This window comes from Aethalodelphis obliquidens, unplaced genomic scaffold (genome assembly GCF_003676395.1).
Source record: "Aethalodelphis obliquidens isolate GAN/ISIS:26980383/991018 unplaced genomic scaffold, ASM367639v1 scaffold1, whole genome shotgun sequence".
Taxonomy (NCBI): domain Eukaryota; kingdom Metazoa; phylum Chordata; class Mammalia; order Artiodactyla; family Delphinidae; genus Aethalodelphis; species Aethalodelphis obliquidens.
Window position 1 is genome coordinate 81090857 of NW_020837945.1, and position 25972 is coordinate 81116828.

General features: G+C 42.4%; 1 protein-coding gene across 1 annotated transcript in view; it reads left to right on the forward strand.

The window, feature by feature from the left end:
* The window catches only part of ETV5 (ETS variant transcription factor 5), a 56492-nt gene extending 43375 nt beyond the window's left edge, over nucleotides 1-13117 (forward strand). The window contains exons 10-13 of the mRNA XM_027109573.1: nucleotides 2566-2634; nucleotides 2783-2952; nucleotides 7612-7713; nucleotides 10624-13117. Coding sequence (XP_026965374.1) covers nucleotides 2566-2634; nucleotides 2783-2952; nucleotides 7612-7713; nucleotides 10624-10845 — 563 coding nt within the window. The 3' untranslated portion in view covers nucleotides 10846-13117. The remainder of the gene's footprint in view (nucleotides 1-2565; nucleotides 2635-2782; nucleotides 2953-7611; nucleotides 7714-10623) is intronic.
* The last annotated feature ends 12855 nt before the right edge of the window (nucleotides 13118-25972 follow it).

A 25972-nucleotide genomic window follows, 5' to 3' on the forward strand; every position in this document is an offset into this window, starting at 1 on the left:
ACAGGTTCTTCCTTCCTGCCACCTTTATTTGAGTGATTAGATGGTTGTGGCCACAACTGATGTAACTGCTGTGCAAATTCAACTGACTTAAATTTCACTTAAACCAACAGCATCTTCCAGATGTTTTAGAGAACCACACGTGGCAATGACTAGAAACCACAAAGTACACCAAAACGATACTCATGGGCAGGGCTTCATCTGATTAGTTTGAAAAACCAAACCTAGAATTTAATCTGGATTTACATTTTTTCCCTATATACTGTGAACTGTGAATGTATTTTCTTTACCTTAGAGGAAGAAAAGCTCTAAAAATAAAATGGCAACTTTGACAGGTGTGTAAACTTTGTAGTTTATTTATAATGACTTTATAATAAGGCTGTTAAAACATCACTGGAATAGCAAAATCCATGTGGAAAGTCAGGAAATACATAGCTTCCTGGTAGCCAAGACAAAAAGCATGAAGCATGATGGATTATGTAATTCTTGTTAATATAAAGTATAATAGTTTGTCATAAGTCAGTTTCCTAGTACCAACTTGGAAAATAAATTATAGGAGTCCCTGAATCCCTAACTTAAAAGTTAGTATTGCATTCTTAAATCTTTTAATGGAAACTATAGATTCCCTCATATTTATTGAAATATTTATTGAGCACTTATGTACCAGGTGCTGTAAGGAGGCTAAGATATTCAGGATATGTCCTTTTACTAAAGGAATTTAGAATCCATGACAGAATATAAGAAAAAGCTCTCACATTATCCAGTTAATCTTTTAATAGCACTTATCACAATGTACAAGTACTTACTGTCTTAATTTCTTATAATTATCATGTATTGCACACTTATGTACCAGGAGCTATTCTTGGCTCTCTATTGTAAAGATAAATCGGTCAGTGGAACAGAATATGTATCAACTCATTAAATTCTCACAAGCCTATAAGGTGGGAATTATTATCTTCCCCAGTCTTCAGATGAGGAAATTAACTTGAGAGCAATTAATTAACTTGTTCAAGGTCACACAGTTAACCTAGGTCTATCAGTCTGGCTCCAGGGCCCACACTTTCCACACTACACCATGTCTCTTTTTTCCCTACTTTGTTGTCTGTCCCCACCAGTTGGGACGCAAGCTCCACGAGAGCAAGCACGGAGTCTGTATTCTTCTATCTACCCCCTTCTAGCACGGTGCCTGGCATAAATATTTACTGGATTAAATACTAAATAAAATATACTTCCCTTGTAGTTAAGCAGAGAAATAATGCTTGGGGCTGAGGAAACAAAAATGAATAATACAGAACCTTAAAACAGTCTGTTTCCTCCAGGTTGGGCAGTGTTTTCCCAACCCCAGGCCTCTTTAAAATTGTGCTGATCCTGCCAAGGAGAACTTCACCCGGGCTGATTGTGAAGAAAAAGAACAGATTCTTTCTTGGCACCTTTACCCAGGGATTTTAAGTCAGAGCAAATCCCTCTCAAAATCTAATGGTAGCCCTTCACTGCAGAGCAACCTCCTCTGCCCTCCCCCTACCACGTACCTGATACTCATACGCCTGGACCGCACACCAGACGAACTGATCAGAGAACCAAGCACAGGGAGTACCACTGAGCAGACAGGAGCTCCTGCTGCTTCCTCTTGAGAAGTGTGCGGGTAGAGGAGAGTACGCTGGAGCACTCGCCCCCTGGAACAGGCTGGACCGCAGCCAAGGGTGTGGTCCCATCACGCCTGTCTACTAACTGGCTTTGGCTTGAGCCGCTGGCCTTGTCAGGGTGCCTGGCGACCTGGTGGTCAGCGTTGAATGCATATGAAGGGTTGGTGGGTTTAGGATGCCAGGCCATCCTTCTTCTTGACACCTTCCACTTTTTGCCCTGCCTTCCTTTCATTTCCACTTACATGTGTTGTTGGACCAGTCAGTTCCCCTTTGTTTTCTTGTCTATACAGTGAATAAGTTTTATTGACAGAAAGTCTCTTCAGATTCCTTCCACAGTGTCTGGAGGTGATAATACCTCCAACTTTTTGAAATTATTGCTTGTCACAGTCCTCCACAGGCCCAAGCCTTTACTCATTTGGCATTGTTCTCTACCCTCCAAGCTTTTTCATGACTGAGTGAGGTGTGTGGGCAGCCTAGACAAGCAGTAAGAAAGGTTGAAATTAATATTTGCTAAAAGGAAAACGGCTAGACCACGTATAGATCAACCAAATCCACCCGGTAAGGCCAACTGAAATAGATGAGATGTCTTTTCAGATACAAAGGCTTAGTCACGGACACACTGATCCATGCAGACCTTGTAAGCAAGATGCAAAGGAACGTACAGGTGACTCAGTGCCTCCCTGCAGTCTCAGCTCTGATAGCAGGAACTGATGCTCCTCTGACTGAAGCGCAGGTGATTGCATCAGAACAGAACGCCTAAGTCCTGGTGAAGTTGAAGTTCCCTCCAAAATTCAGTCTGGCATAGATAGAGCAGTTCATCAGGCTGAGGACCTGAAATGGTAGAATCCTATTTTAGTCCTTAAATCCAGAGTTTTCAGAGAACACTATTTGTTAAGCAACATGTTCTTTCTAAATTCTTCTTCAGGTTTTTCATATGAGAAGGATCCCCGGTTGTACTTTGACGACACCTGTGTTGTTCCTGAGAGACTGGAAGGTAAGTAGCCACATCCAGTTTGTTGGGAAGCTGGAAGGTTCAAGATGTCAGAGTACGTTCATCAGTCTTGACGCTAAATTAGTGTTTGCCCAAATCAGCTGAGAAACTTGAGACTAAAGTACCACATATGTGTCTTTGTCTCAAACAGGCAAAGTCAAACAAGAGCCCACCATGTATCGGGAGGGGCCTCCTTACCAGAGGCGAGGTTCCCTTCAGCTGTGGCAGTTCCTGGTTACCCTTCTTGACGACCCAGCCAATGCCCACTTCATTGCCTGGACAGGCCGAGGCATGGAGTTCAAGCTGATAGAACCGGAGGAGGTAAGCGCTGGAAGCTGGGATCAGGTGATTTGATTTGTTGATGTTTGTTCCTGTTCTCCATTGAGCCTTTTTACGGTGTTAAATACGCTCTTCCTTCTCGTTCAGATTCTAGCCTGGCCAATGGGCTTGGCAGTGCCTTTTCTATGAATAGGACAACTTACAATTCACAGACAGGCAGAGTTCTCCACTGCAGAATATATAAAATGTATTAGTAACACTTCTGCAAACTCTGGGGAGGGAGGCCATGAAGACTTACATTCTAATAGGGTCTGCTCTCTCTGTTGGAAAGTCTTTTTCAAGTGTTCTTTCAGTGATACCAACTTGTTTTGGTGTCAACCCTCATATGTCATAGCCTATACCAGAGGTTACATGAACAGATTTTAAGACATATTGGTAATATATTATAGGTTGCAACTACCCCACTGTGTATTTCAAATGGCTCTAACCTAGAGAAATAAAATTATCAGAGATGGGTCAATCTTAGGAAGTTAGATTTTTTTCTTAAAATGTAATATCACAGTGGTTGAGAGAGGACACAAACTTTCATTATTTTGTTAATAGAAAGAAGAAACATTGTTACTGTCTGTTTGCCCAGACTCTTGACAGAAAGGCCAATGGACAGAACCAATGCCATTTCTTCAAAAGGGGAGAACATCATGGAACTCCTCCTTTCCTGAATATTGCAAAGTAAATTAAATCAGGCTCTGAGTTTGGCATATTTCAAAAGGGGTTGTTTTATGTTTGTTTGTTTTGGTTTTATGGCCACGCCACACGGCTTACGGGATCGTAGTTCCCTCAGCAGTGAGAGCTCGGAATCCTAACCCCTGGACCGCCAGGGAATTCCCAAAGGGGTTGATTTGATTTCTATTTGATTTAGAATCTAGAGAGATTATAAATAGAAAAGAAATAACTTCCCTGAAAATACGACATATGCTTCTTTTGGTAGCATATACTTAGGTGTTACATATTAAACCAGCAGAGCAAAATGTATCTTTGGGTTGGGTGTGATTGGAATGGGACCAATGCTCTCGGAAGGAGTTTGAACAGGGACTGCAGTTGTAGATGTTTTTCCATCAATTCCAGGGCTCACTTTAGCACACCAGGGGGACAGGTGGGTATGGGGGTTAACAGCAGGAGATTTGGAAGAAGAAAGGAGCCTGAAAGTTAAGATGAGCAAAGGAGAATGTGTGGATTGGAGACTTAAGGAGAATCCTGACTGAGAGGAGAGGAAGGCAGGCTTCATTAAAGGCAGTTAGAGAAGATACATGTATGGTGTTCCCGATCTTGCATCATTCACAAAAAAATAGAAATATGTCAACACCTCATATTGTAAACGGTTTCTGTTAAGAGTCAGTCTACCTTCAAAGCCAGAGTTTGGTACTGCCGTGTTTTCCTAAGGGTGTCTTTTTGGCTAAGTCGTGTTTAGAAGTGGAGCTGTGTTTGTGGCTTCCAGCCACACTGGAGAGCATCCGCCCTGCATTCTTTTCCTCATAACGTGGCCTGGTTTATGTGAGGCTTGAGGAAAGCATGTCGCCCAGACTCACTAAGGCTTTTCGAAAGTCAGTCTGTCATGTGGGCAGCCCTTATTGATTTATCTCATTGCAGACAGGAGCTTTTATTACTTTATTGCCACTGCCTCTGGCCTAAGCACAGGCTGTAGAGCTGCAGGTAAACCTGGTTATGACCCTTTGTAAAGCTGTTATTGAATCTGCTGCTCTCCTACCAGTGGTAAAGAAAATGATGAACAGATGGCCAAGGGCCCCGGCTTTCTTAATAACGAAGCTAATACTAAGCCAGAATGCTCACAGAAATGCCAAGCAGCCAAGTCGCAGGGGAGGCCTGTGGTGGCCTTGAGCCTCCCTCAGCTGGTTGGACAGCTTTGTTTCTTCAGGAAGTACTTCTTTCCGCCGCACCTTGAAATCTCCGAGCATTCCATGAACTCCGAATATTCCATTCTCTTAACCCAGGATCAGCTCTGTTCCACGTGTGCACTCTGGCCTCGGGACATGCAGCATTTGAATTTTTTCGCTCTCTAATCCTTGTATAACTCGGAGGGCCCTACTCTTGTTACTGTCAGGAAGATACCAACTCCTCGAAAAAGCTGTAAGAAGTTGTCATGGGGGAAGCTTGAAGGGTGAAGCGGAGGAGGAAGCTGTTTGGGCCGTAATTGTAGGCAGCTGTGTGGCTGAGTAGTGCACTCTGGGTAATTATCCATAATATCCATTACACTGTGCATGGAAATTGTGGTTTTGGAACTGCTTTTGGCAGGCCTCCTAATCAAATGTCTTTTGATTGTCATCCAGCTTAGCACCCTCTCAATTATGACTGACTCGGCTTTAATCTGGAGCCATTTTAACTGTGAATCTGCATTAATGAATATTTTGGGGGGTAGGGTTGTTTGTTGAACATGTGGCGGATAACTGATGCCGTGGGGAGGTTTAAAAGGACGGGCTGCTAGAAAGAGCCGCTCCCTGCGCTGCGGCTGCTCTCTCTTAAAAAGGGAGGAAGAGACGTGAGGTTTTCTTGTTTGTTTGTTTTTAAAACTCCTTCGGCCTCCGTCCTCAAGATGCATGCTATCAAAGTAACGAATGTGAAAGACGAAAGAAAGGAGGAGCTGGTAGCAAGCTATTGCCTGCTCCCCTCCCCCCAGAAATGGGACAGCCCTAATTCCCAGCTGCTCTGCAGTTGTGCTGCATCATGATTACTGTAGAAGGAGCAGCCCTGGTGAGGGCTACTGAATCAGAGGGCCCTGGCCCAAGAGGATGAGTCAGTAACTATGGCTACCAGAGCTGCTTTGAAGTCTGTGCATATATAAAACCTCTCTCCAGCAAGCTACTGCATATGCACGCGACAGCAAAGAGAGGTCACGGCTGAAGTTGAAAAATATTCACGAATTGTTTCCACCACTGACTATAGTAAAATGATGAGGCTGGGCTTCTTTTAAGGGTCCCTGCATCACTTGTGTCTGACAGCAGTTCAAGTACAGTTTCATGGTGTCATTTCTTCTGAACAGGTAAAAGGACACGTATTGACTTAGGTTCTTTCTTACCCCTATTTCTGTTGGTTTAAAAATAGAAATTGGTTAAAAAAAGAAGTTGGTTAAAAATTGAAATTGGTTAAAAACTGGTTAAAAATAGAAATTGATTAAAAATTGGTTTTATCTTCTTGGGACTTCCCTGGCGGTCCAGTAGTTAAGACTCCACGCTTCCACTGCGGGGGACACCATTTGATCCCTGGTCGGGGAACTAAGATCCTGCATGCTGCTTGGTGCAGCCAAAAATAATAATAGTAAAATAAAGTGTTTGTCTTCTTTAACCAGGGGATGTATTTTTGTTTCATTTTGTCTTTTGGGCCATGTCAAAGAGTTGAACGGGTGCAATGTGGAGAAAGGGGGAGAGCCAGGGATAATCGTGTGTGCCGTGGGGCGCAAAGCAAACGAATGGAAATTTAACTTTCACACAGTGTCTTGCAAGGCAGAGTGGAATCGTGGCTATTGAATTACTGCAATATAATTAGGACAGATGCATTCTTCCCTACTTACCAGATTATTTTTGGTATTTATTAAAGGTCATCTTAGAATCCTGAATTCAGAAGATGTTGTTTTCATTCTGCCCCAAATACTTTTAAAGAATACTTCAAGTGAAATGTGGTTTTATGATCCACCTTTTCCACTTGCAGTCTCCCTACTTCTCATTCCATGTTTGTCATCTTTTTTTTTTAATAAAAAGGAATGTAGTTATTTTGGTTTTTTAAGTTTCTAAAACTGACCCAAAATGTTCAAAACATGATCCCTGGTTTGCATACATTTAAAGACCTCATGTTTCCAAGGTTATTCTTCTCTTACCTCGACAGTCATCCTTATAAGTAGGATTTGGGATGTTGAGATACTTGAGAACAGAAATTGCTTGGCTGTCCTGCTGAACTCCACTAGGAAGTTTTCTTGCTATAAGGTCTCTTTGCCCAAACCTCCAATTACACCCCCCCCATCACTGCACCTCAGAGGTGGACCAAGTTGGATATAATGCACTTCAGAACTGTTTGGGAAGCCCTGTTAATTTTTCATTAAGTGGATAATGGTGCTACATGTTTTAATGTCCATTCTGCAAGTCTGCTGGGAGCAGGGGATTGGATGGCAGCAGGCTGAAATGATCCGATTCCCCTTTACTCCATGAGCTGCTATAAGTAAACATCTACCAGCCCCTCTCCAATCTTATTAGAATTGAACTTCTGCTCTGCTGGCCCATTAGCAACTCACCAGTGTGTTTCTAATGTTTCAGGAATGACCATTCTAATTATTCCTTATTGACTGCTACAGAAACCATAGCACTTAATGGCAACATGCTAATGGTCTATGGGTATTGGTCGATAATTCATATGTGGAGAAACAGTAGAGAGCCTGCTTCCTCTGGGACGCTAGCCGAGCCCTCTGCAATCTTAAAGTGCTAGGATTTTTCCACCTCTAGGCTCACCTCTTAGCATTTGACTGAATCATCACCTTTGCTAAATGTTTGGTCTTGAGGGAATTCAGTGCTTTTCCTTCCAGGTCAGAGAAATGGGTCACTGACCAAAGCAGTCAGATTCTAGAACTGGCTCTCCTGGGATTGGGAGAAAACCACTAAGCCCAGGGAATGAGTTTCCATTGCTTTCCTGTCTCTTCAGGTCGCTCGGCGTTGGGGCATTCAGAAGAACCGGCCAGCCATGAACTACGACAAGCTCAGCCGATCTCTACGCTATTACTATGAAAAGGGCATCATGCAGAAGGTGAGCGATTACTAGAGACGCTTAGACCACTCTGACCACTCTCAAAGAAAATGTCAAGGGCTTCTGAAATAAAACTGTATGTGATGACTCGGAGGACATGTTAGCCTCGTAAGTAATTCTGTGATAGGAAAAACATCTTGGAAAAACTTAAGTTAAATGAGATAATAAGGAGCACCTTTAATGCTGTTGGGTACGTGAAAGCCAAAGGTTGTGTATGGAAGACACTGTAGGAAAATTAGGCTCCTCTGCTTTAAACTGTCTCTACTTACGAAAATATCCAGACATTTAGGCCAACTATTATATCCATAAAGGAGCAAGTGAGGGAATCGACTTGAAGGTCTCCCCTCCCATGAGAGCTTAGGCGAAGTCTTTAGTTGAAACACCGAGACCTCCAGCTATGTTGGTTTAATACTCCCAAAAGTGTTAGGGCAGTAAAAAAAAATCTTATTTCTCTTTTAGAACCTTAGAAACTGGAACTCAAGTTAAAAACCCAAGGTTTGCAAAATGGCAGAATCATCAGGTAGCAGGTAGCAGAAAAAAGGATGAAGTGTAATTTTGAGAAAGCCAATACAAAATCCTTATTGCGATAGGTGGTGAAGAGCCACAATCTTAAAATCCTGTGGATAGGCAGAAGATGAGAATGGAAAATCTTTGATTGGTTTTTCTTAGCCATCAGATTTTATACTGTACTCTTGCCCAGATTCTAGCGTTTACACATTTAAGCAGTCTACATGATAGATGCCAAGATGCACTCAGAAGTATGTGGTCATTGCTGCTGAGAACTTGTCTACGCTGAAGCCAGGCTTATCTTTCTCAGAGGCAGGTGGTAATATGACCCCATATTCCTCTCCTCTCCTTAAAAATTATTAAAACAGCTTTTCATGGATGGTCTTCTGGATAAGATCCAGACTTTTTAATGCTTCATACAGGCTCAAGGCACCATTAAACCCTCATTTCCTCACTTGTACTTGGCTGCTTTCACTAGCATAGCCATCTTTCTCTTAATATATTTGTTTACCGAACAATACATATCACATTCATGTAAGTTATCAAGCATGCTATAAAATGAAAAAATACCTATTTAACTACCGTCCTACTTAAGAACACTCCTAACGCCTTCATTGCCTGGCCAGCCCCTACTTGTTTTCTCAGTAAATCACCTCTTTACTCCAAGAATCTGAAGTTCTCAGGCTGAGTTACATGGTCCCTCTTCTGCTTCTGAGAGCACCTGGGCTCATCTCCATCACTTCCCCTACTGTCTGTATTGTAAGTTACTCCCTGGCTTGTCAGTATCTGCTACAGGAGTATCAGCTCCTTTGGGGCAGGAATGAGGGTTTGACTTCAGTGCTTGTCACAGAGTGAATAGATACTCTAGGATGGGTGGTCACCCCACCCAACTCCCCCCCTTTTTAAAAAGGGTTAAATTCAGTGGGGTTTTAATATGTGCACAGAGTAGTGCAGCCGTCACCACAATCAGTTTTAGAACATTTTATCACCTTAAAAAGAAACTCTGAACCCATTATCAGTCACTGCCTTTTCCCCCTCAAACTTCACACACACTCTCTCCCCTTTTAGTTTTAACATTATCGGGTAGAATCCTAAACTCAGGAAGGAGGGCCATTACTCCTTTGCTGTTCCCAACTCCAGATCCAGTCTGAGGGAATGTAATCAAGACACAGTTAACTTGAACTCATGGCAACGAGTTGTCCCTATGAACTTGTTCCTAGGTTTTCTAAGGAAGTAGGAGAGAATTTTCTGAGAATAAAACAGGCAAAAAGTACAGGAAGGCACAGGAATGAGACTTGGGGGGCTCAGATCCAGCACTGCATTTATGCTTTAAGGAAAGTCAACCTTCCAAAGCCTGTTTCCAGTAAAAATGTAGATAATAGACCCTAATCTAATCTCAAAGGGTAATATATGTGAAAACATTCTAGAAATAGTAATGTGCTATCCAGTGTAAGAGATCATTGTTATATTTATTACATGACCCGTGAGTAAATGAGAACTAAATAAAAGAGGAGTGGTAGCATGCCCGTCTGGGGAGGGACTTAGAAAAGCAGTCGTCCCATACCTTCGGTTTTTGAAAGGGAAGATTGAGGTTGAGAGGTTGAGACTTGTTAGCGACTGAGCCAAGGCTGGGAGCCATCCACTCCTGGCTTATGAGCCGGTATCATTGCCACTGTGTCCTCCTACTTCCCTCTTCCACATACATGAGCTGACTCTTGGGCCGGGGAAGGAGAGATTTAACAACCCAAAGAGGGATGATTGATTGTATACATCTGCCACCCTTAATCAAGACCATTTGGTTCTTGTAATATTATAATGCATAAAATTCATATAAAGGTAGTCATCAGTTCCTTCAGTGTAGCAGAACCATGGAATGAGTAATGTAAAACTGCAGGTAAGCCAAAACACAGTTCTGTTTGGTTTTGGAACAAACTTAAAATTCCCACACAGCTCTCTGAATTCCTAGCCCTTCAGAGCAAATCTGTCCTGGGAAGACTGTAAACTTTGGAGGGAACTGAACACATGGTCTGACTCCTGCATCTTTCAATCCTTATATCTTCTTGTAATATCAGGCACCAACCTCAGCATAACCATTGTTTCTAGGCTGTGAGTATAACACAGTGAGGATTTTCTTTTAAAAGAACCTAATATGAGTTTGAAATTCAGATATTCTTTTCAATTGCTAAGCTGTGGTGTCAACAAAACCCTTGGCAGGTAACAGGTTCCCACAGTTTATCAAAATAAATCTGAATGATTTGGATAATCAGCTACCAATGAGCCTCTTGGTCCCTGGCTCCCTGAGAGCTTGGTGACATACAAATATCTCATTCTTCCCTTGGTGCCCTGGCCCCGGCCCACGCCCTGTTCCAGCTGGGCCTCATAAGGTGTGTTTTCTCTCTTCAGGTGGCTGGGGAACGATACGTCTACAAGTTTGTCTGCGACCCCGATGCCCTTTTCTCCATGGCCTTCCCCGACAACCAACGTCCGTTCCTGAAAGCGGAGTCTGAGTGCCATCTCAGCGAGGAGGACACCCTGCCACTGACCCACTTTGAAGACAACCCTGCTTACCTCCTGGATGTGGACCGCTGCAGCAGCCTCCCCTATGCCGAAGGCTTTGCTTACTAAGTTTCCGAGCGGCTGAGCGGCCAAACCCTAGAGCTAGCAGTTCCCATTCAGGCAAACGAGGGCAGTGGTTTTGTTTGTGTTTCTGGCTGTTCCCAAAGCTTGCCCTTTGAGTATTATCTGGAGAACCCAAGCTGTCTCTGGATCGGCACCCTTAAAGACAGATACCTTGGCGGGGGAGTGGGAACAGGGAGGGGCAGAAAACCACCAAAAGGCTGGTGCCTCAGCTCTGAACCTGACAAGGTTTCTGGGAAAGCAATTGAAATGGAGCCTCCTTCCCATGGACAATATATGCAAAGCAATACCTTGTTCAGGTTAGTACCCACAAACCAGGACAGAGTGTGTGACAATCTGCATTGATCATGGACTACTAAATGCCTTTACGTAGAAGGGCTCTGATTTGCACAATTTATTGAAAAAGATGTCACAAACCCATAGAAGAGGAGGTAGGCAAAGTTGGGGAGGCTCAAACCATGAAGGATTACAAATATATCTTAAAACTCAGAGAGCTCTTCCAGCTTAATCTGAAATGTTTCCTCTTGGTCTGGAAAGAAGGGGAAAAAGGATGAACAGCTGTTACCCACTCCATGGTTCTCAAATAATAAACCATTGCTACCCTTGGGAACCTTCTGGCCATGTGGTCACCAAGTAGAGCAGGCCCCCTTTCTCTTCCCAGTCACATGGCTGTGTGTGTGGATGGCTTTAATTTTAGGAGAAGGGTGATTAACACTTTTGACAGTATTTTGTTTTGCTTTGATTCGGGGGATTGTTTTGTTTTGGTGGTTGTTTTGGAAAAACAGTTTATAAACTGATTTTTGTAGTTTTGGTATTTAAAGCAAAAAAAAAACAAACCTTTTGGTAACTGCACTGCGCCCTTTAAACAGGGCAGTGCCAACTTACGAAGACGCTGCAGCTTGAAAGGGGCTTTGCTGGGGGGCGTCCCCTTAGCCGAATACAAGCCCTCTTTTATTGCCTGCTTTGTGCTTTCTGCACCAGACAGCCTGATGGAACATTTGCACCTGAGTTGTACATTTTTGAGGTGTGCAGGGCAGCCTGGACACACCGTTTAGATTCTATGTGTATAGTCCCCCATGTTCCCTCACATGCCCTCTCTGGAAAGCATATGTACATAATACATGTCATGTCCATTTGAAACCTGGTCACCTGGTGAAAACCCTAGGTAGGGATTCTTCCCTGGGCATGACTGATGACAATTTCCATTTCAGTTTGTTTTGTTTTCCTTTTTCTTTAATTTTTGGACTTTAAACCCTGCATATGATTCAATAGGGTTTGAGACTTCTGTGCGACACTGACAGGTAAAGCAGTACTAGCATCTTAGTTTCCTGCCACTTTAAAAAAGGTTTTCTCCGATTGCTGTATTATATTGGGAAAGTTTTAAATAACCCAGCTAAAGCTATATGAAAGTTAAGCTCAAAGTAGTGGAAAAAGAATTAGAAAGTGGTAGCACCTTGCTGCCTGCTGATAGGATTCTGTGCTTCCCCTGACACCTAGCACACAAAGAATGACTATGCTACTCTTCATATGCGAAGGACAGTGCTTTGAGTTGTTTTTCTATTGATGGACACGCTCTGTAGTCTCAAACAGTCCCCCTGGTGACCAGGAGCACATTTGTGAAGAGGGTCACAGAGATAAGGGGTGCATTTTATAGCTATGGAAAGACAAGATTTTCCTCTCTTGGAAGCTAATTAGCCCACAAAGGTATTGAACCTGTAGCTTGGGCCTTAATTAGCATTGTATTCTAATCAAAGGACTTTCCAAACCGGTATTTATAGCTTTCTAACCTACACATAGTCTATACATAGATGCATATTTTACCCCCAGCTGGCTAGAGGTTAATTTGTTGTAAATGCTGTATAGGATTTGTTTTTTCCTTTCTTTACTTATCCGGGTTTGGGTTTTGTTGGGTTTTTTTTTTTTTTTTTTGATGGATTTATGCTGTCTTAGCAAGTACTGAAAAGAATCCTCTGTAGCCTGAGCTCCTCTCCCCTGCTGTAGCCACGTGGCCTGTGCTGTCTCGGGACACAGGATGGCAGCATCACCGTCGCTTTCCCATCGGATTCATGCACCTCCCTGATGGTTTTGTTTCTTTGTTCTTGTTTTTGCTTCTTTCCAGAGTGTGGAAAGTCTACAGTGCAGAAAGGCTTTAACCTGCCAGTTGATTTGAAATACTTTCCCCTGCGCAGGGCCGTTTGCATCCTGCCAAGCTGCGTTATATTCTGTACTGTGTACAATAAAGAAGTTTGCTTTCAGTTTACCAAGTGCCTGAAACCCGTCTCTTTCTTGCCCTCTGTGGTCTAATCTTGAAGCAAGCAGAAGCCACCTGGCATCTTTCTTTCCCCCTCTCAGCTGTTTAGCCTTAGGACTGTGGAAGTTGATAGTTTGTGTACAACTGCCCCATCGCCTCATCTCTTAAGCTCTGACCAAACATTTGACCCAAGAGAGTAGGAGAGTAGAAAGCAGAGCGGGTTTCGCAGCCAATGGTGAGCAGACGCCACCCCCTCTCCTTGAACCCACCTACTTGCCAACTTTCAGTCAACTTTTTTTTTTGGGGGGGTACACGGGCCTCTCACTGTTGTGGCCTCTCCCGTTGCGGAGCACAGGCTCCGGACGCGCAGGCTCAGCGGCCACGGCTCACGGGCCCAGCCGCTCTGAGGCAAGTAGTATCTTCCCGGACCGGGGCACGAACCTGTGTCCCCTGCATCGGCAGGCGGACTCTCAACCACTGCACCACCAGGGAAGCCCTTAGTCTACCTTTTTTAAAGCATAGCTGATGCTTGGGCCCTGGGTTGCATGAAAAGATCACTAACTAGGCTATGACTTTGAGTTCCAAGATACATCCAGCTCAGCCCCTTAGATGGATTCCTGGAAAACCAGACAGAAGTTAAGACCACCCATTCCCTAGTTTCCCCCCCAAAAGGTTTGACCTTAAGGAGTAGAAATTTTACTAATAGTTCCCTCAAAAACAACTTAGGAAGGCTTATGGCTATTTGTTTATTCCAGCCATAGAGCAGTAAAAACTTTTCTTCCGAGTTTGAACCATGTTATCGAACCAGGTTCATTCTATCGATCAGCAAGCCAAAATGCTGAGACACCGAGGTTTGCAGCAGAAAGAGGGCTTAATGGGAAAGCAGCGAAGAGAGGAAACAAGAAATCAAGTCTGAAAACTGCCTCCTACAAGGCAAGGGGCGGGGGTATTTATAGGTTTAGGAATCAAGGGTCAGGGCCGACTGAGGCGTGGGGAGCATGGGGAAAGGTGATTGGAAAAAGGTGCGGGAATCGAGGTTCTGCAATAGTAAAGTATAGGCCTCTGCACATCCTGAGGGTGGAGTTTTCAGCCCTCTGTGTCGAAAGGTCACCCAGTGGACACCGCGCATGCCCAGTTGGAGGGTCCGTGCTTCTGTCCAGTCTTAACCAGCCCGGCTCCAACTAGATACACACAGCTGACTCCAAGTTCCCGAGAATATCTCAGGCAAACATTGTTTAGGCCACGTGCTCCTTGGAGGACATGGCAGGTCTTAAAACAACGTTGATTAGAGAATGCAGGTGAAATGAATATAACTCATGATTTCGGGAATATATATATCACTCGGGAAAAGTTTGCGGGGCTCTCTGCAGTATTAGGCCTTTTAGTGTTCTCATTTCACCCTTTTTCTGCACCTTAATTTGGGCTTTTCAAGACTCCTGTTACAGTAGAGAAATGAGTAGATCTTTTTTTCAAGCCTATAACAGAAGGCTTTCTGTGAATTTATCTGCTATATTTCTTTCACTGTTTTACAAGCCCTAAGTGTAGAAACATCTGAGCCTGAATTGGTGCACAGCCGCTTGAATCGAAGCTTGTGAGGAATGAATGTCTGCCACATAAACCCATTGGCTTCGACAGATTAAGAGATGCTTGGGGAGAAGGCAAGGGAGCCAGGACAAAGCAAGCTCTGCCACTCAGCTTCACCATGATAAGACTTGGACAATCAGCTCCCTATTATTCATGGGCTCATTATCCCCCTGGGCCCGTATCCAGATCGTTAACCTAATGCAGGAGGTCACCAAACACTGGGCCTCCCTTCTCCTGTTGGGCACTAGGATAAGAAAGCCCAGAAAATGTGAAGTTTACTCTTCATCGAGGTCCCCTTTCTCGAGCCAAGTCAAGGAAACAATGCTTTTTCAGTTGTTAGATGACAAAGAAGTAGTGTGAGGGCAAAAGAATGCGGTTTTGAGAGCCAGAGTATGTGCAGAATCTAAATTGTAGTGCAGCTGGGACAAATGTAAACTAATGTGGGAGAAAAACACTCACGTACCCAGACAGTTGGAAACCTTGGAGAGACAGTCCGTTGCCCGGTGGTACAGGTGGCTGGGGCTTAGTGTGTGGCTTCTAAAACACAAGCAAAAGGAAAAGAAGCTGGAAAATCATCAGTTTTATCGCATATACAATGTAAGCATTGATCTTATTCAGCACAAGTGTATTGTACTTAGCGGGATGGGGGTGAAAGAGGCACACAGACAAGCCACTGTGTCCTTCTGATCCCAGCAAAGACACCAGTGTCCCATTCGGAAGGGGCCCCTTGAATGACCAGCCTTTACTTAGCTCCTCCAATTTAAGAGCTGGCTCTACACCCAGGCCTTGTTGACCTTGGCAGTGGACCTCAGATAGCTAATGTTTGGATAGCACTTCACAGTTTACACAGTACATTTTCATCTGCATTATCTTTTTGGCAGACTTTCTTAAATGGTAACACTTTGCTGAAATTGAATCTGAAAATATTCACGGCTGTTAGCCTCCAAAATTACTTTTTTGGAATGTTCTCAGTGGCTACTGTGGAAAGAGGACTGGACACTGGGAGGTGGAACATTGGGGCTCTTGGCCCCAGTTCAGGGATTGATTGGATTTGACTAGATGATCTCAGAGGGCCATCCTGGCCTAACCTCCTACATCAGTGAGGGCACTGATGAATTGTTACTTCCCAAATCTCTTAGGAAGTAAAGGAGAAAGGAGTTCCTTGGAAATTCAAAGGGTGTGTGTGTGTGTGTGTGTGTGTGAGTGTGTAGGCAGATTTAACAGTTAACATCATTCTCACCTTTGAGCAAGCTCTGAAGATTGCTCAGTCCCACCATTAAAGGCATGTTTGTTGATTCCCTAAGCATCCACAGAGCACCTACTAGATGCCAGACACAGCTGGATACTGAAAATAGAGGTTTAGGATGGCATTTTCAAATAAATCCCTGTTCTTGACCTTGTAAATGTTTAAATGCTCTACTCTCCAGCTCCTACTTCAACACTACTGGCATTGTCTTAGTCTGACCACATTGACCAGCGGCCAAGGAGGCTGGGGCATTTATCTACCAATTCATTCCCCTACTGGTTGAGGATCAACCCCAGGAAGGCTAACACTCCAATGTACTTCCTACCAGGAAGAAAAGAAGAGCAGGTATCAGTGTGCTGGGCACTGCTGGCAGGAGACCTGGAGTAGACATCATGGTGTTCGCTACGCCCACCTTTAACCCTAGCAGGGCTCTCCTGCGTGACCTGGCTTCTTTGTCTCCATACTTAAGGTGGGTGATTCTTTGCTTCCATCATTCCATTAACAAACATATATCAAACATCTGTTGTTTGTGAGACACCATGATAGACGTTTCCGCAGGGGGTGGGGAGAGGGACCTCGCAGTGAAACCCACCCTCCCCTTAGCTCACAGGCTAGTGGGAGAAACATTTGTCTGCATGAAACTAGAATACAAGTTATAGCATACTGAGTATTACTCACCCAATGAATAGTGCCTTTTCTATGCCAGGTACTGCTCTAGGATCAGTGGAGGGGAAAAAATAGATATAAATCTTTGCTGAGGATCTTACATCTGGGGAAGGGAGCAAAAAAACAAATGAAACAAATAAATGATAGTATTCGTTAGGTGATGTTAAGTACCATGGAGAAAAATTAAGCAGGGAAGGGATATGCTGAGTGATGGGGATGGGGGTTGCAATTTTAAATAGGAAGGTCAGGGAAGACCTCACAGTTGAGCAAAGACTTGACAATAAATACAGAAGTAGCCAGATGGTTATCTGAAGGAAAAACATGTAGCCAGAGGGAAGAGCAAGGCCGTGAGACTTTGAACATGCTTGGACTATTTATGGAATAGCAAGGCCTGTGACAATGGGTCAGAGGGAGTGAGACAGGGCACAGTAAGAGAGAAAGTCAGAAAAGTAACTGGGGACGTATCATCTAGGGCCCTGTAGGTTTTTTAAGGACTCTGGCATTTACTCTGTCAGTGTTTAGCTGTTAGAGGTCTTGAGCAGAGAAGTGACATAATCTGATTTATATTTTAAAGGATCACTGGCTGCTGAGTTGAAATCAATTGCAGGGGAGGAAGGAAGGAAGCAAGACCAAGGAGTAGGCTATTGCAGTAATCCAGGTGGGGCGAGATGGTGGTCTGGACCAGGGCATGAGGAGGTCATATTCTGGATATATTTTTAGGTAGAGCCAATAGGTTTTGGATTGTAGAGTGAGAGGAAGAAAGGAGTCAGTTCCGATGCCAAGGTTTTTGGCCTGAGTACAAGGAAGCGTGAGGTTGCCATTTACTGAGATAGAAAAGCCTGAGGAAGACAAATGGAGGGTGGGAGTAGGGGAAGAAGAGGCACTGTGTTTTAGACAAAATAACTTTGAGATGCCTGTTAGAAATCCAAATGGTAATGTCGACTTGGATATACAAGTCTGGAGTTTAGGGGAGAGATCCAGGCTGGAGAGAGAAATTAGGAGTCATCAGTATGTAAGAGAGTATTTAAAGCTGAGACTGGATGAGATCACTAAAGGAATAGGTCTAGGGAGAAAAAAGAAAGCCCTGAGATGCTCTAAGATTAAGAGGTTGGGGAGATGAAGAACAGAGGAGACTGCAAAAGAGTGTCTGGTGAAGTAGGGGTAACCAGGAGGATATTTCCAGGAGACAGATCAACAGGTGCTTCTGATGTGTCAAGTAGGGTGAGGATGGGCACTGAGTTGGCAACAGTGGAGGTCACGGGTAACTCGCACAAGCCATTTCCATGGAGTGAGAGAGATAATAGATAGAACTGATTGATACTACTGGAATCCAAAGGAGGTTTGCGTTTACTCTCAGCTGGGGACAGGGATCAGAGAAAGCTCCATGGATTCCAAAATCCTGGGTTTGAGTTCAGCCAGTCTCTCTCACTAAGCCCTTCCATTCTCAGATTCTCAAAATCTGAGAGAGGCTTAGGAATCCCGGCCAGGTATCCCGCCCAGAAGGTATAGGGTGAGCCATTTGAGGATAAAGAAGAGGTGAGGATGCTGTTACCAACACCTTTCCCATCCCTATGAGATTCTCTTCTTGTTTTGTGCTCTTAAATTTCTTTTTTTGAAATGTTAAGTGTTTTTTAAATAACTTTTTTTCATATTACACAATTAGCATATGTTCTTTGTAGAAAAACAGAAAAAGACATAGCCCAAATTTAAAACTACTCTGAAAACTCAACATGGAGATCACAGTTAACACTTTACTTCATTTCAGATGTCTTTTCTCTGTACTGTTATTCAAATGGAAAATGTGGTTATACTATATATTGTACGTAGTTTTGAAATTTATTTTTTAACAATATATTTTGAACATCTTTCCATATCATGAAATATTCTCCTACAATACCTGCCTGCATGCTATCCCAAAGTACGTATGTAATATGACATATTTAAGCAGTCCCCTTTACTGGAGATTAAGGCACCACAAATATATATCCAAAACCAAACCAAGTGATCTTCGTCCCCCAAAATCAAATAAACAAAAAATAACAATTTGGGCTTTTCCTAGTGCTTCTAATTAGCAGCCAACTCCTATTAATTTTACCATCTAAATATTTCTCAGACCCATCTCCGTCATCACTGCCATAACCAATTCGCCATCGCCTCTCACCTGGGCTGTTGCAATCACCACCTAACAGGTCTCACCATGTCCACTCTTAACCCACTCCCACCCCTTCTCCACATTGTAGTCAGAGTGATTCTTTTTTAAGCCGAAGTCATTCCCCTTCTTGAGACTTTAATGATACCCACCGGAACACCTAAAATTTAAAAAGACTAACAACACCAAATGTTGGCAAGGATGCAATGCTTGTGGGACTATAAAACAGTACAACCACTCTGGAAAACTGTTTGACAATTTCTCTTTTTTCTAGAAATAAGAAATATTTTGAGTTTTTAAAATGCTTTTCTGAACACACATTTCCGGTATCTGGTACAGTGAACCAAATGTCCATTTTTGTGTAACTCATGAAGTAGTGGTTTCATCTATGCCGTCTCCCTCGCCAAAGTATTAAAACCATTTGACATTGTTCTTCTAAGTCTTCACAACAGCCCTGTGAGGTAGGTGGTATTGACCCCATTCTACAGATGGGGAGTTCTAGGTACAGAAAGTTTTAGTGGCTCCTCGAAAGCCACATGGCGTGACACAGTGTGGCAGTGCTCCAGTGTCTGGCAATTTCTTATCAAAGTACATACATATACTCTATGATCCAGCAATTTCAATTTTAAGTATTTATGCATGAGAGAGATAAACATGTGTTCACAAAAAGACCTCTGCAAGAACATTTATATAAGCTTTATTCACACTAGCCACCAAAACAACCCAGATGTCCATCAACAGGAGATCAGATAAACAAGGTGTGGTAACCATAGAACAGAACACTACTCATCAATAAAAAGAAGAATGAACTATGGTGATAAAGATCAGAAAGTGGTAGCAAGGGTTGGGTAGGCATTTTATTTTACATTAGTTATTCCTCCAAAAAATACATATAGTCATTTCTTGGGATAAAACCAAAATCCTTAACTTGGCCTTACAAGGCAAGTCCTTGCCTATCTCTTCAGTTTCACCCTGCACAATTCTCTCCCTTATTTGTTCCAGTGCCCCTAGCCTTCTTCTGGTGTCTCAACTGTACGTTGCTCCCACCCTGAGATAAACTGTTCCCTGGACCTGAAATGTTACACTGCCTCCAAGTCCATCCCTAACCTCCAACCAGCTCAACCTCCACACATACTTTAATCCCAATTCCGAGGTCTCCGCAGGTGAAGACAATCTACTAATCCAGCAAATAAGTGAATAATTTTTTTAAATTAATTTACTATTTTTTATTTTTGGTTGCATTGGGTCTTCCTTGCTGCACGCAGGCTTTCTCTAGTTGTGGCGAGCCTGCGCACTCTTCCTTGCGGTGCACAGGCTTCAGTAGTTGTGGCAGGTGGGCTCAGTAGTTGTGGTTTGTGGACTCTAAAGTGCAGGCTCAGTAGTTGTGGTGCATGGGCTTAGTTGCTCTGCGACAGGTGGGATCTTCCTGGACCAGGGCTCGAACCTGTGTCCCCTTCATTGGCAGGCAGATTCTTAACCACTGTGCCACCAGGGAAGTCCTAAGTGAATAATTTTAATTGCCTGACCTTCCTAGATATGTTCTTTTCTGCCATTGTATACTCTTTCAGCACTCACTATCTTTTTTTCATAGCACGTCTCATAATTCTGAATTATTCAGTTATTTGAAAGATTAGTTGACTGTTTTCCCCAATAGACTATAAATTCCATGAAGGCAGAACCATATCTATTTTGCTACTGCTTTCTCTCCAACACAGAGTAGATGATTGTAAAATATCTATTGAACAAGTAAATACAGTAATATGCATCTTTATTCATATATGACTTTCAGGATAAATTCCTAGAAGATAGATTGTTTGGGCAAAGTGTAGGCACATTTTAAGATTATTTATGTAAACTGCAAAAGACCCACCAAAAAGATTGTATTAATTTGTACCTGTATCAGTAGGGGACTACCTGGTTCTTACAACCTCTGTCTACACTGGGCATTATTTACATTTACACATCTATCTACCATTCCCGTCTTATCTTTCTTTATTCAAATGTTATTTATTGAGCACCTGTTACATACCATGTACCAAGGTGGATGAATTAGATCAGTAGTTTTCACATTTTTTGCTTACATACCCTCTAAAAGAATTTTGAAAAACAAGGCACCCTTTAGCACTATTTTAAGTTAACATTTAATATTTTTCATCACATTGTTAAAAGTTGAAAAGTATATAATTTCCAATATATTGCAAATTATGACATTTTAAACTATAATTATTCCAATTTAACAACGGATTCTATATACACCAGCAATGAAATTACCACCATCACTAAATTATCACCATTAACTATCACCAAAATACAGAATCTCTTCCTTAACAGAATTTTGTCATTCCTTTTTATTCTTGAATCCATATTTCCATGTGTTCCCACCCCCCAAATTTTATCCCAATATATTTTTATGCTTGGAAGTCTTTATCCTGCTTTTATATCTTACTTATCATACTTGTACACAACAAATTATTTTAAATAATTTCCTTTGATGATAAGGCTTTACAAGTTAAATATTATTCTGTATTGAGTGATTATTATAACTATTAGTTCATAATTGATCAAGACAACATAAATATATAGCCAAATCTGATGTATAATTATGAAACAGAAAAAGTAAAAATTTATCAGAAATAAATCTCTCAATGATCTCATCAGAATGGGAGTGTTGTTTTTTCCATTTGTTCATTGCAAGAATGAGATAGGGTTTAGCATCAATTCTATTCCTGATTTTTAATTTCAAGTAAGTGCTAAGAAATATCATGTGACAGAGTGCTAGCTGCCCACCAAAGTCATTTTTCTTCTTCTCTCTTGGTAATAAGATTGCAGCCAGATATCTGGCTGGACTACATTCCCCAGCATCCCTTGTAGTTGGCGGTGCCGGTTGTCAATTTATTGCCTTTCAGCTCAAATTCGTCCTTTTTGTTTGCTCTGTGACGTGGATCTGGGCCCTTTAAACATCTTTCCTTTGCTAGATGGCACTGAAGCTTTGTCAGTAGAGGGCACTGGTGTCACATTAAAGAAGAGGGTTTACTTCCTAGATCCTGTGTGCAGACTGCTGATGTGACCACAGCTTCTCCAGTGTCCAGCTACTGCAGCGCACAGCAGTCAGCTTCCAGCAGTTTTCTCTGGCACCACTTATCTTGGGTGATTTGGTAGCAGAGTGCCTCTGCCCCCTGCCATGCTCATAGCTTCTCCAGTGCCTGTGAGGGCTCCTTCAGTGCACAGTAGCCAGCAGCACCCAGCAATGAACAGCTCCCCTGGCATCATACCCTCCCAGGCAGTTTTGTAGCAAAGTGCCTTGAGCACCTTTCTCTGGCATCCAAAAGGGTGGATTTCCATCAAGTTCCACCAGCCAGACATTCCTCTGCCTTTCAATGAGCCACAGCCATGACGTCTACTGCAGTTTTACATTGTCCAAACCCTGCACATTCCAAAAAAAAGCTTGGCCTTTGCCTGGCTCCTGGGAATTAACCTCTAAGTCCTTGGAATATTCTGCTTGAGAAGGGTAACGTCATTTAACTAGGACCTTGGGCCATGCTGGCAGTCTATGCTAACGATGTGATTTATGTGGAGAGTGAGGGGAGGCCTTGGACCTCACAGTATCAACTGACCTCTGGAAGGGCTGGAGACTAAGTAAGGCCACACATGTGGGCAGTAAGCCTTGGACAACAAGGCTCAGGTGAGGTTCCCTCATTGGCAGTACTTTATAAATGTTTTCACACATCGTTGCTGGGAGAATTAAATGCTGTCCATATGACTCCACTGGGAGAGGACAAGTGGAAGCTTGTATCGGGTCTCCCCTGGACTCTGCCCTAGTGCCTTTTTCCTTGCTGATTTTAATCTATATACTTTCACTCTCATAAACCATAACCCTGAGTACAACAGGTTTTCTGAGTTCTTTGAGTCCTTCTCACAAATCATTGAACCTGAGTGTGATTTTGAGGGCCCTCAAATACACCTCTCCAACAAGGGTGACTCAGCCCTGAGGGTGGAGAAGGAGGGACGCTTCCATGGGCACCCTATCTCAGCTCTGTGAGTAGTATCTGTTCTTTATCTGCTATTTCTTTACTTCTGAACTGCCAATCTCTTGTTATTCCAATCTTCCTATTCAGATTACTTCATGGTTTCTCTCCTGACTGGACCCAGATAGTTACAGTGGTCATGTCACTTTGTTCTCACTGAGGGACAATAACGTGTGCTATTTCTGGGCTAGGGCTATTAAGAAAGCATGTGTACTTCCTCCATGCTCTCCTCCAGTTGGAGAAGCCAGGGTCTCTGATTCACCACATGCAGAACGCCTGCCAATTAAGAAATAACATGGGTGATGTTTGAACCATGTTTGAGTCCATTTGTAACAGCAGTTTAACCTACCCCAACCAATATACCTTGTTCACTTAAACAAGTACTTAGGAATGGAAGGAGTTGGAAGGAGTTGTGTGTATGTGTTTTTTAATAGAAATGCCATTCCATTCTTGGAAGTCTTTCCAAGTTATATGCCAAAATTCACATACTGATCACATACTGATCTTTCATCAGAAATTATTTTAAATGATCTATCAACTAACAGCTCCTTAGGTCTATTGACAACAATTTAACTTACAAAAGTAAAAGTTACCAGTTACTAGAATCTAATCATTTTCTCAATTTCTGATGAGTATACCAAAAAAGTCTTACCAAGACTTAGCTACCAAATGCGTCTACATCAGTGGTTTTCAAAGTGTGGATTTCAGACAAGCCGCATTAGCATCATCTGGCAACTTGTTAGAAATGCAAAGTTTCAGGCCCCCCCCCCCGCAGGCCTGCTGAAACAGAAACTCTGGGGGTGGGACCAGTGGTCTGTGTTTTACCAGCAAGACCTCCAGGTGTTTCTGATGCATGCTCAAGTTTGAGAATCACTGCTGCCCATTATGTCTGTAATTCTTTCACCTGGACTTGTACTTATAGTACTTATAGGAAACTGATAGTTTCCAAAAGTTTAAATATTGAAATGTGGATTTCAACATATCTTTGCCATTTGTTTTAGGTATCTGTTAGGGCACAACACTGTTACCACAAACACAGTGGCTTAAAACAGCACACATTTATTTTCTCCCAATTTCTGCGGGTCAGGAGTCCAGGCATGACTTAACTGGCTCTTCTACTTCAGGGTCTCCCACGGCTGCAGTCAAGGTGTCAGCTGGGACAGCAGTCTCATCTGAGGCACAACGGGGACAGGATCCACTTCTAAATTCACGTGGTTGTTGGCAGCATTTAGTTCTTTGCTGTCTGCCAGCTAGGGGCCACCCTCAGCTCCTTGCCACACGGGTCTTCCCAGCATGGCCACTTGCTTCTTCAACACAAGGGAAAGAGTCTCTCCTAACAAAACTGGTGCTACAACCTCATCTAACATAATCACATTAACACAATCACTCAGTCCCATCATCTTTGCTGTATGCTCTTGGTCAGAAGCAATCCCAAGGTCCCACACCCACTCAAGGGAGGGCGGGGGGAGGATGACACACAGGCAGGAATCCTAGGAAACAGGGATCATGGGTGCCACTTCATACTCTGCCATATTACTCAATATTTTTAGTTTAAATGCTTTTGTTTTATCACATGCTTTACCTCTATTTTATCAAAACTTCAGAGGTTCCATTTAGATCATTCAGTACTAAACATTCTGAAAAATGTTTACTAGGGCACCTCTGGCAAAGCTGGGCCTCATGTTCAAACCTATCAGCCAAACCTGACTATGTACTACTTTTTGTCAGAGTCTGATGTCATTTTTCAAATCAAATAAATGTGTTAGGAAAAATTTTAAGAAACAATATGAAAGCTTGGAATAATATATTTTGTAGCACATAATGTAAGAAAGATTACTAAAAGCAGTCAGGTCAAAATCAAACTGATGCAGAGCGAATATAATTAATCATATTGGAGTTATCAAAACAAGATGATAATGGTAGTATTCATTATCTTCTAATTACCCAGTGTGATATGTGGTTAAAGTTATCAATTATTATTAACGGGATGACTATTACTGAAGGCAAGTAATGTGTACTTCACACTTCAGTAAATGTGTGTTCGTGTGAATATTGTGGAATATTCTAGTGGAAAGCTTTTGGGGATAATGCAATAAAATAATGCATTAAAAAGCCAAAAAATATTCTACTCCAGTGGAAAGCTTTTGGGGATAATGCAATAAAATAATGCATTAAAAAGCCAAAATAGCTCCATTTATTTCATTAGACATTATGATTAAACTTCCCATGTATTTAATTAAAAAGAAAGGTATATATGTTGCAAAACTAACTAGTCTGGCAGCTAGCATATAATTTTACTTTTTGTTAATAGGAGCTGGAAAATCTTATTATAAGCTGAAATAAAATGAGTATTGACTATAATCGTAATGCACATTTCGCAATATGATTCGACAAAATGGGTTTTAACTATTTAATCGAATGATGCACATCAAATCTGCAAGCACATGAGATTTTTATATAGAATACATTTTTGTGTGCTTATATGAAAGGTACTTTATTTCCTTTGCAAATTTGTTTTTTTATTTCAAGTGTATGAAAAGCTGTAAGAATCATATAATGAACACATGTGAATATTTAAGTTCATCTATCCTCCTACCTATGTATGTACTTTTCAATGAAAAGTGAAAAGTGCAAGCTCTTGAGTGAAAGGACATTCTCTGAGCCTATTGTCTAGCAGAAAGTCTCACAAGCTGAATTTGATGATTTCTCATGATTGCGTTCAGGTTAAACATTTTTGACAGGACTGCTACTTAATGTGTTATTGTGTGCTTCCTAGCACATCACCTCAAGAGGCACGTGATGTCAATTTGCCCTGATGTAACTGATGCTGAGTTCAGTCACTTGGTTAACTCAGAGATGCCAAAAAGTACTTTTTCCCTACTCATAATTAATAAGCAGCCCATTCCTCAACTAAATTTCACCTAATTGTTTTATCATCCTCTGAAAATCTTGCCTGAATAAATAAATATACCCATTGGCCATTGTCCAATGTTGATTTTCTGGTATGCCTTGAAAGATGAGTAGATCCAGAAAACTTTGCAGATATATTTTTAAAAATTAGCATCCTTAATCTGCATTGCTTCAGTTGTTACAGAGGCTACTCCTTCCAGTTAGTGAGTGTTGAGAATAGGAACGAGTGTTGACGATAGCTGAAAAGAATTCCCTCTTTCTTAGGTCAGGTCCCCCAGAAGTAG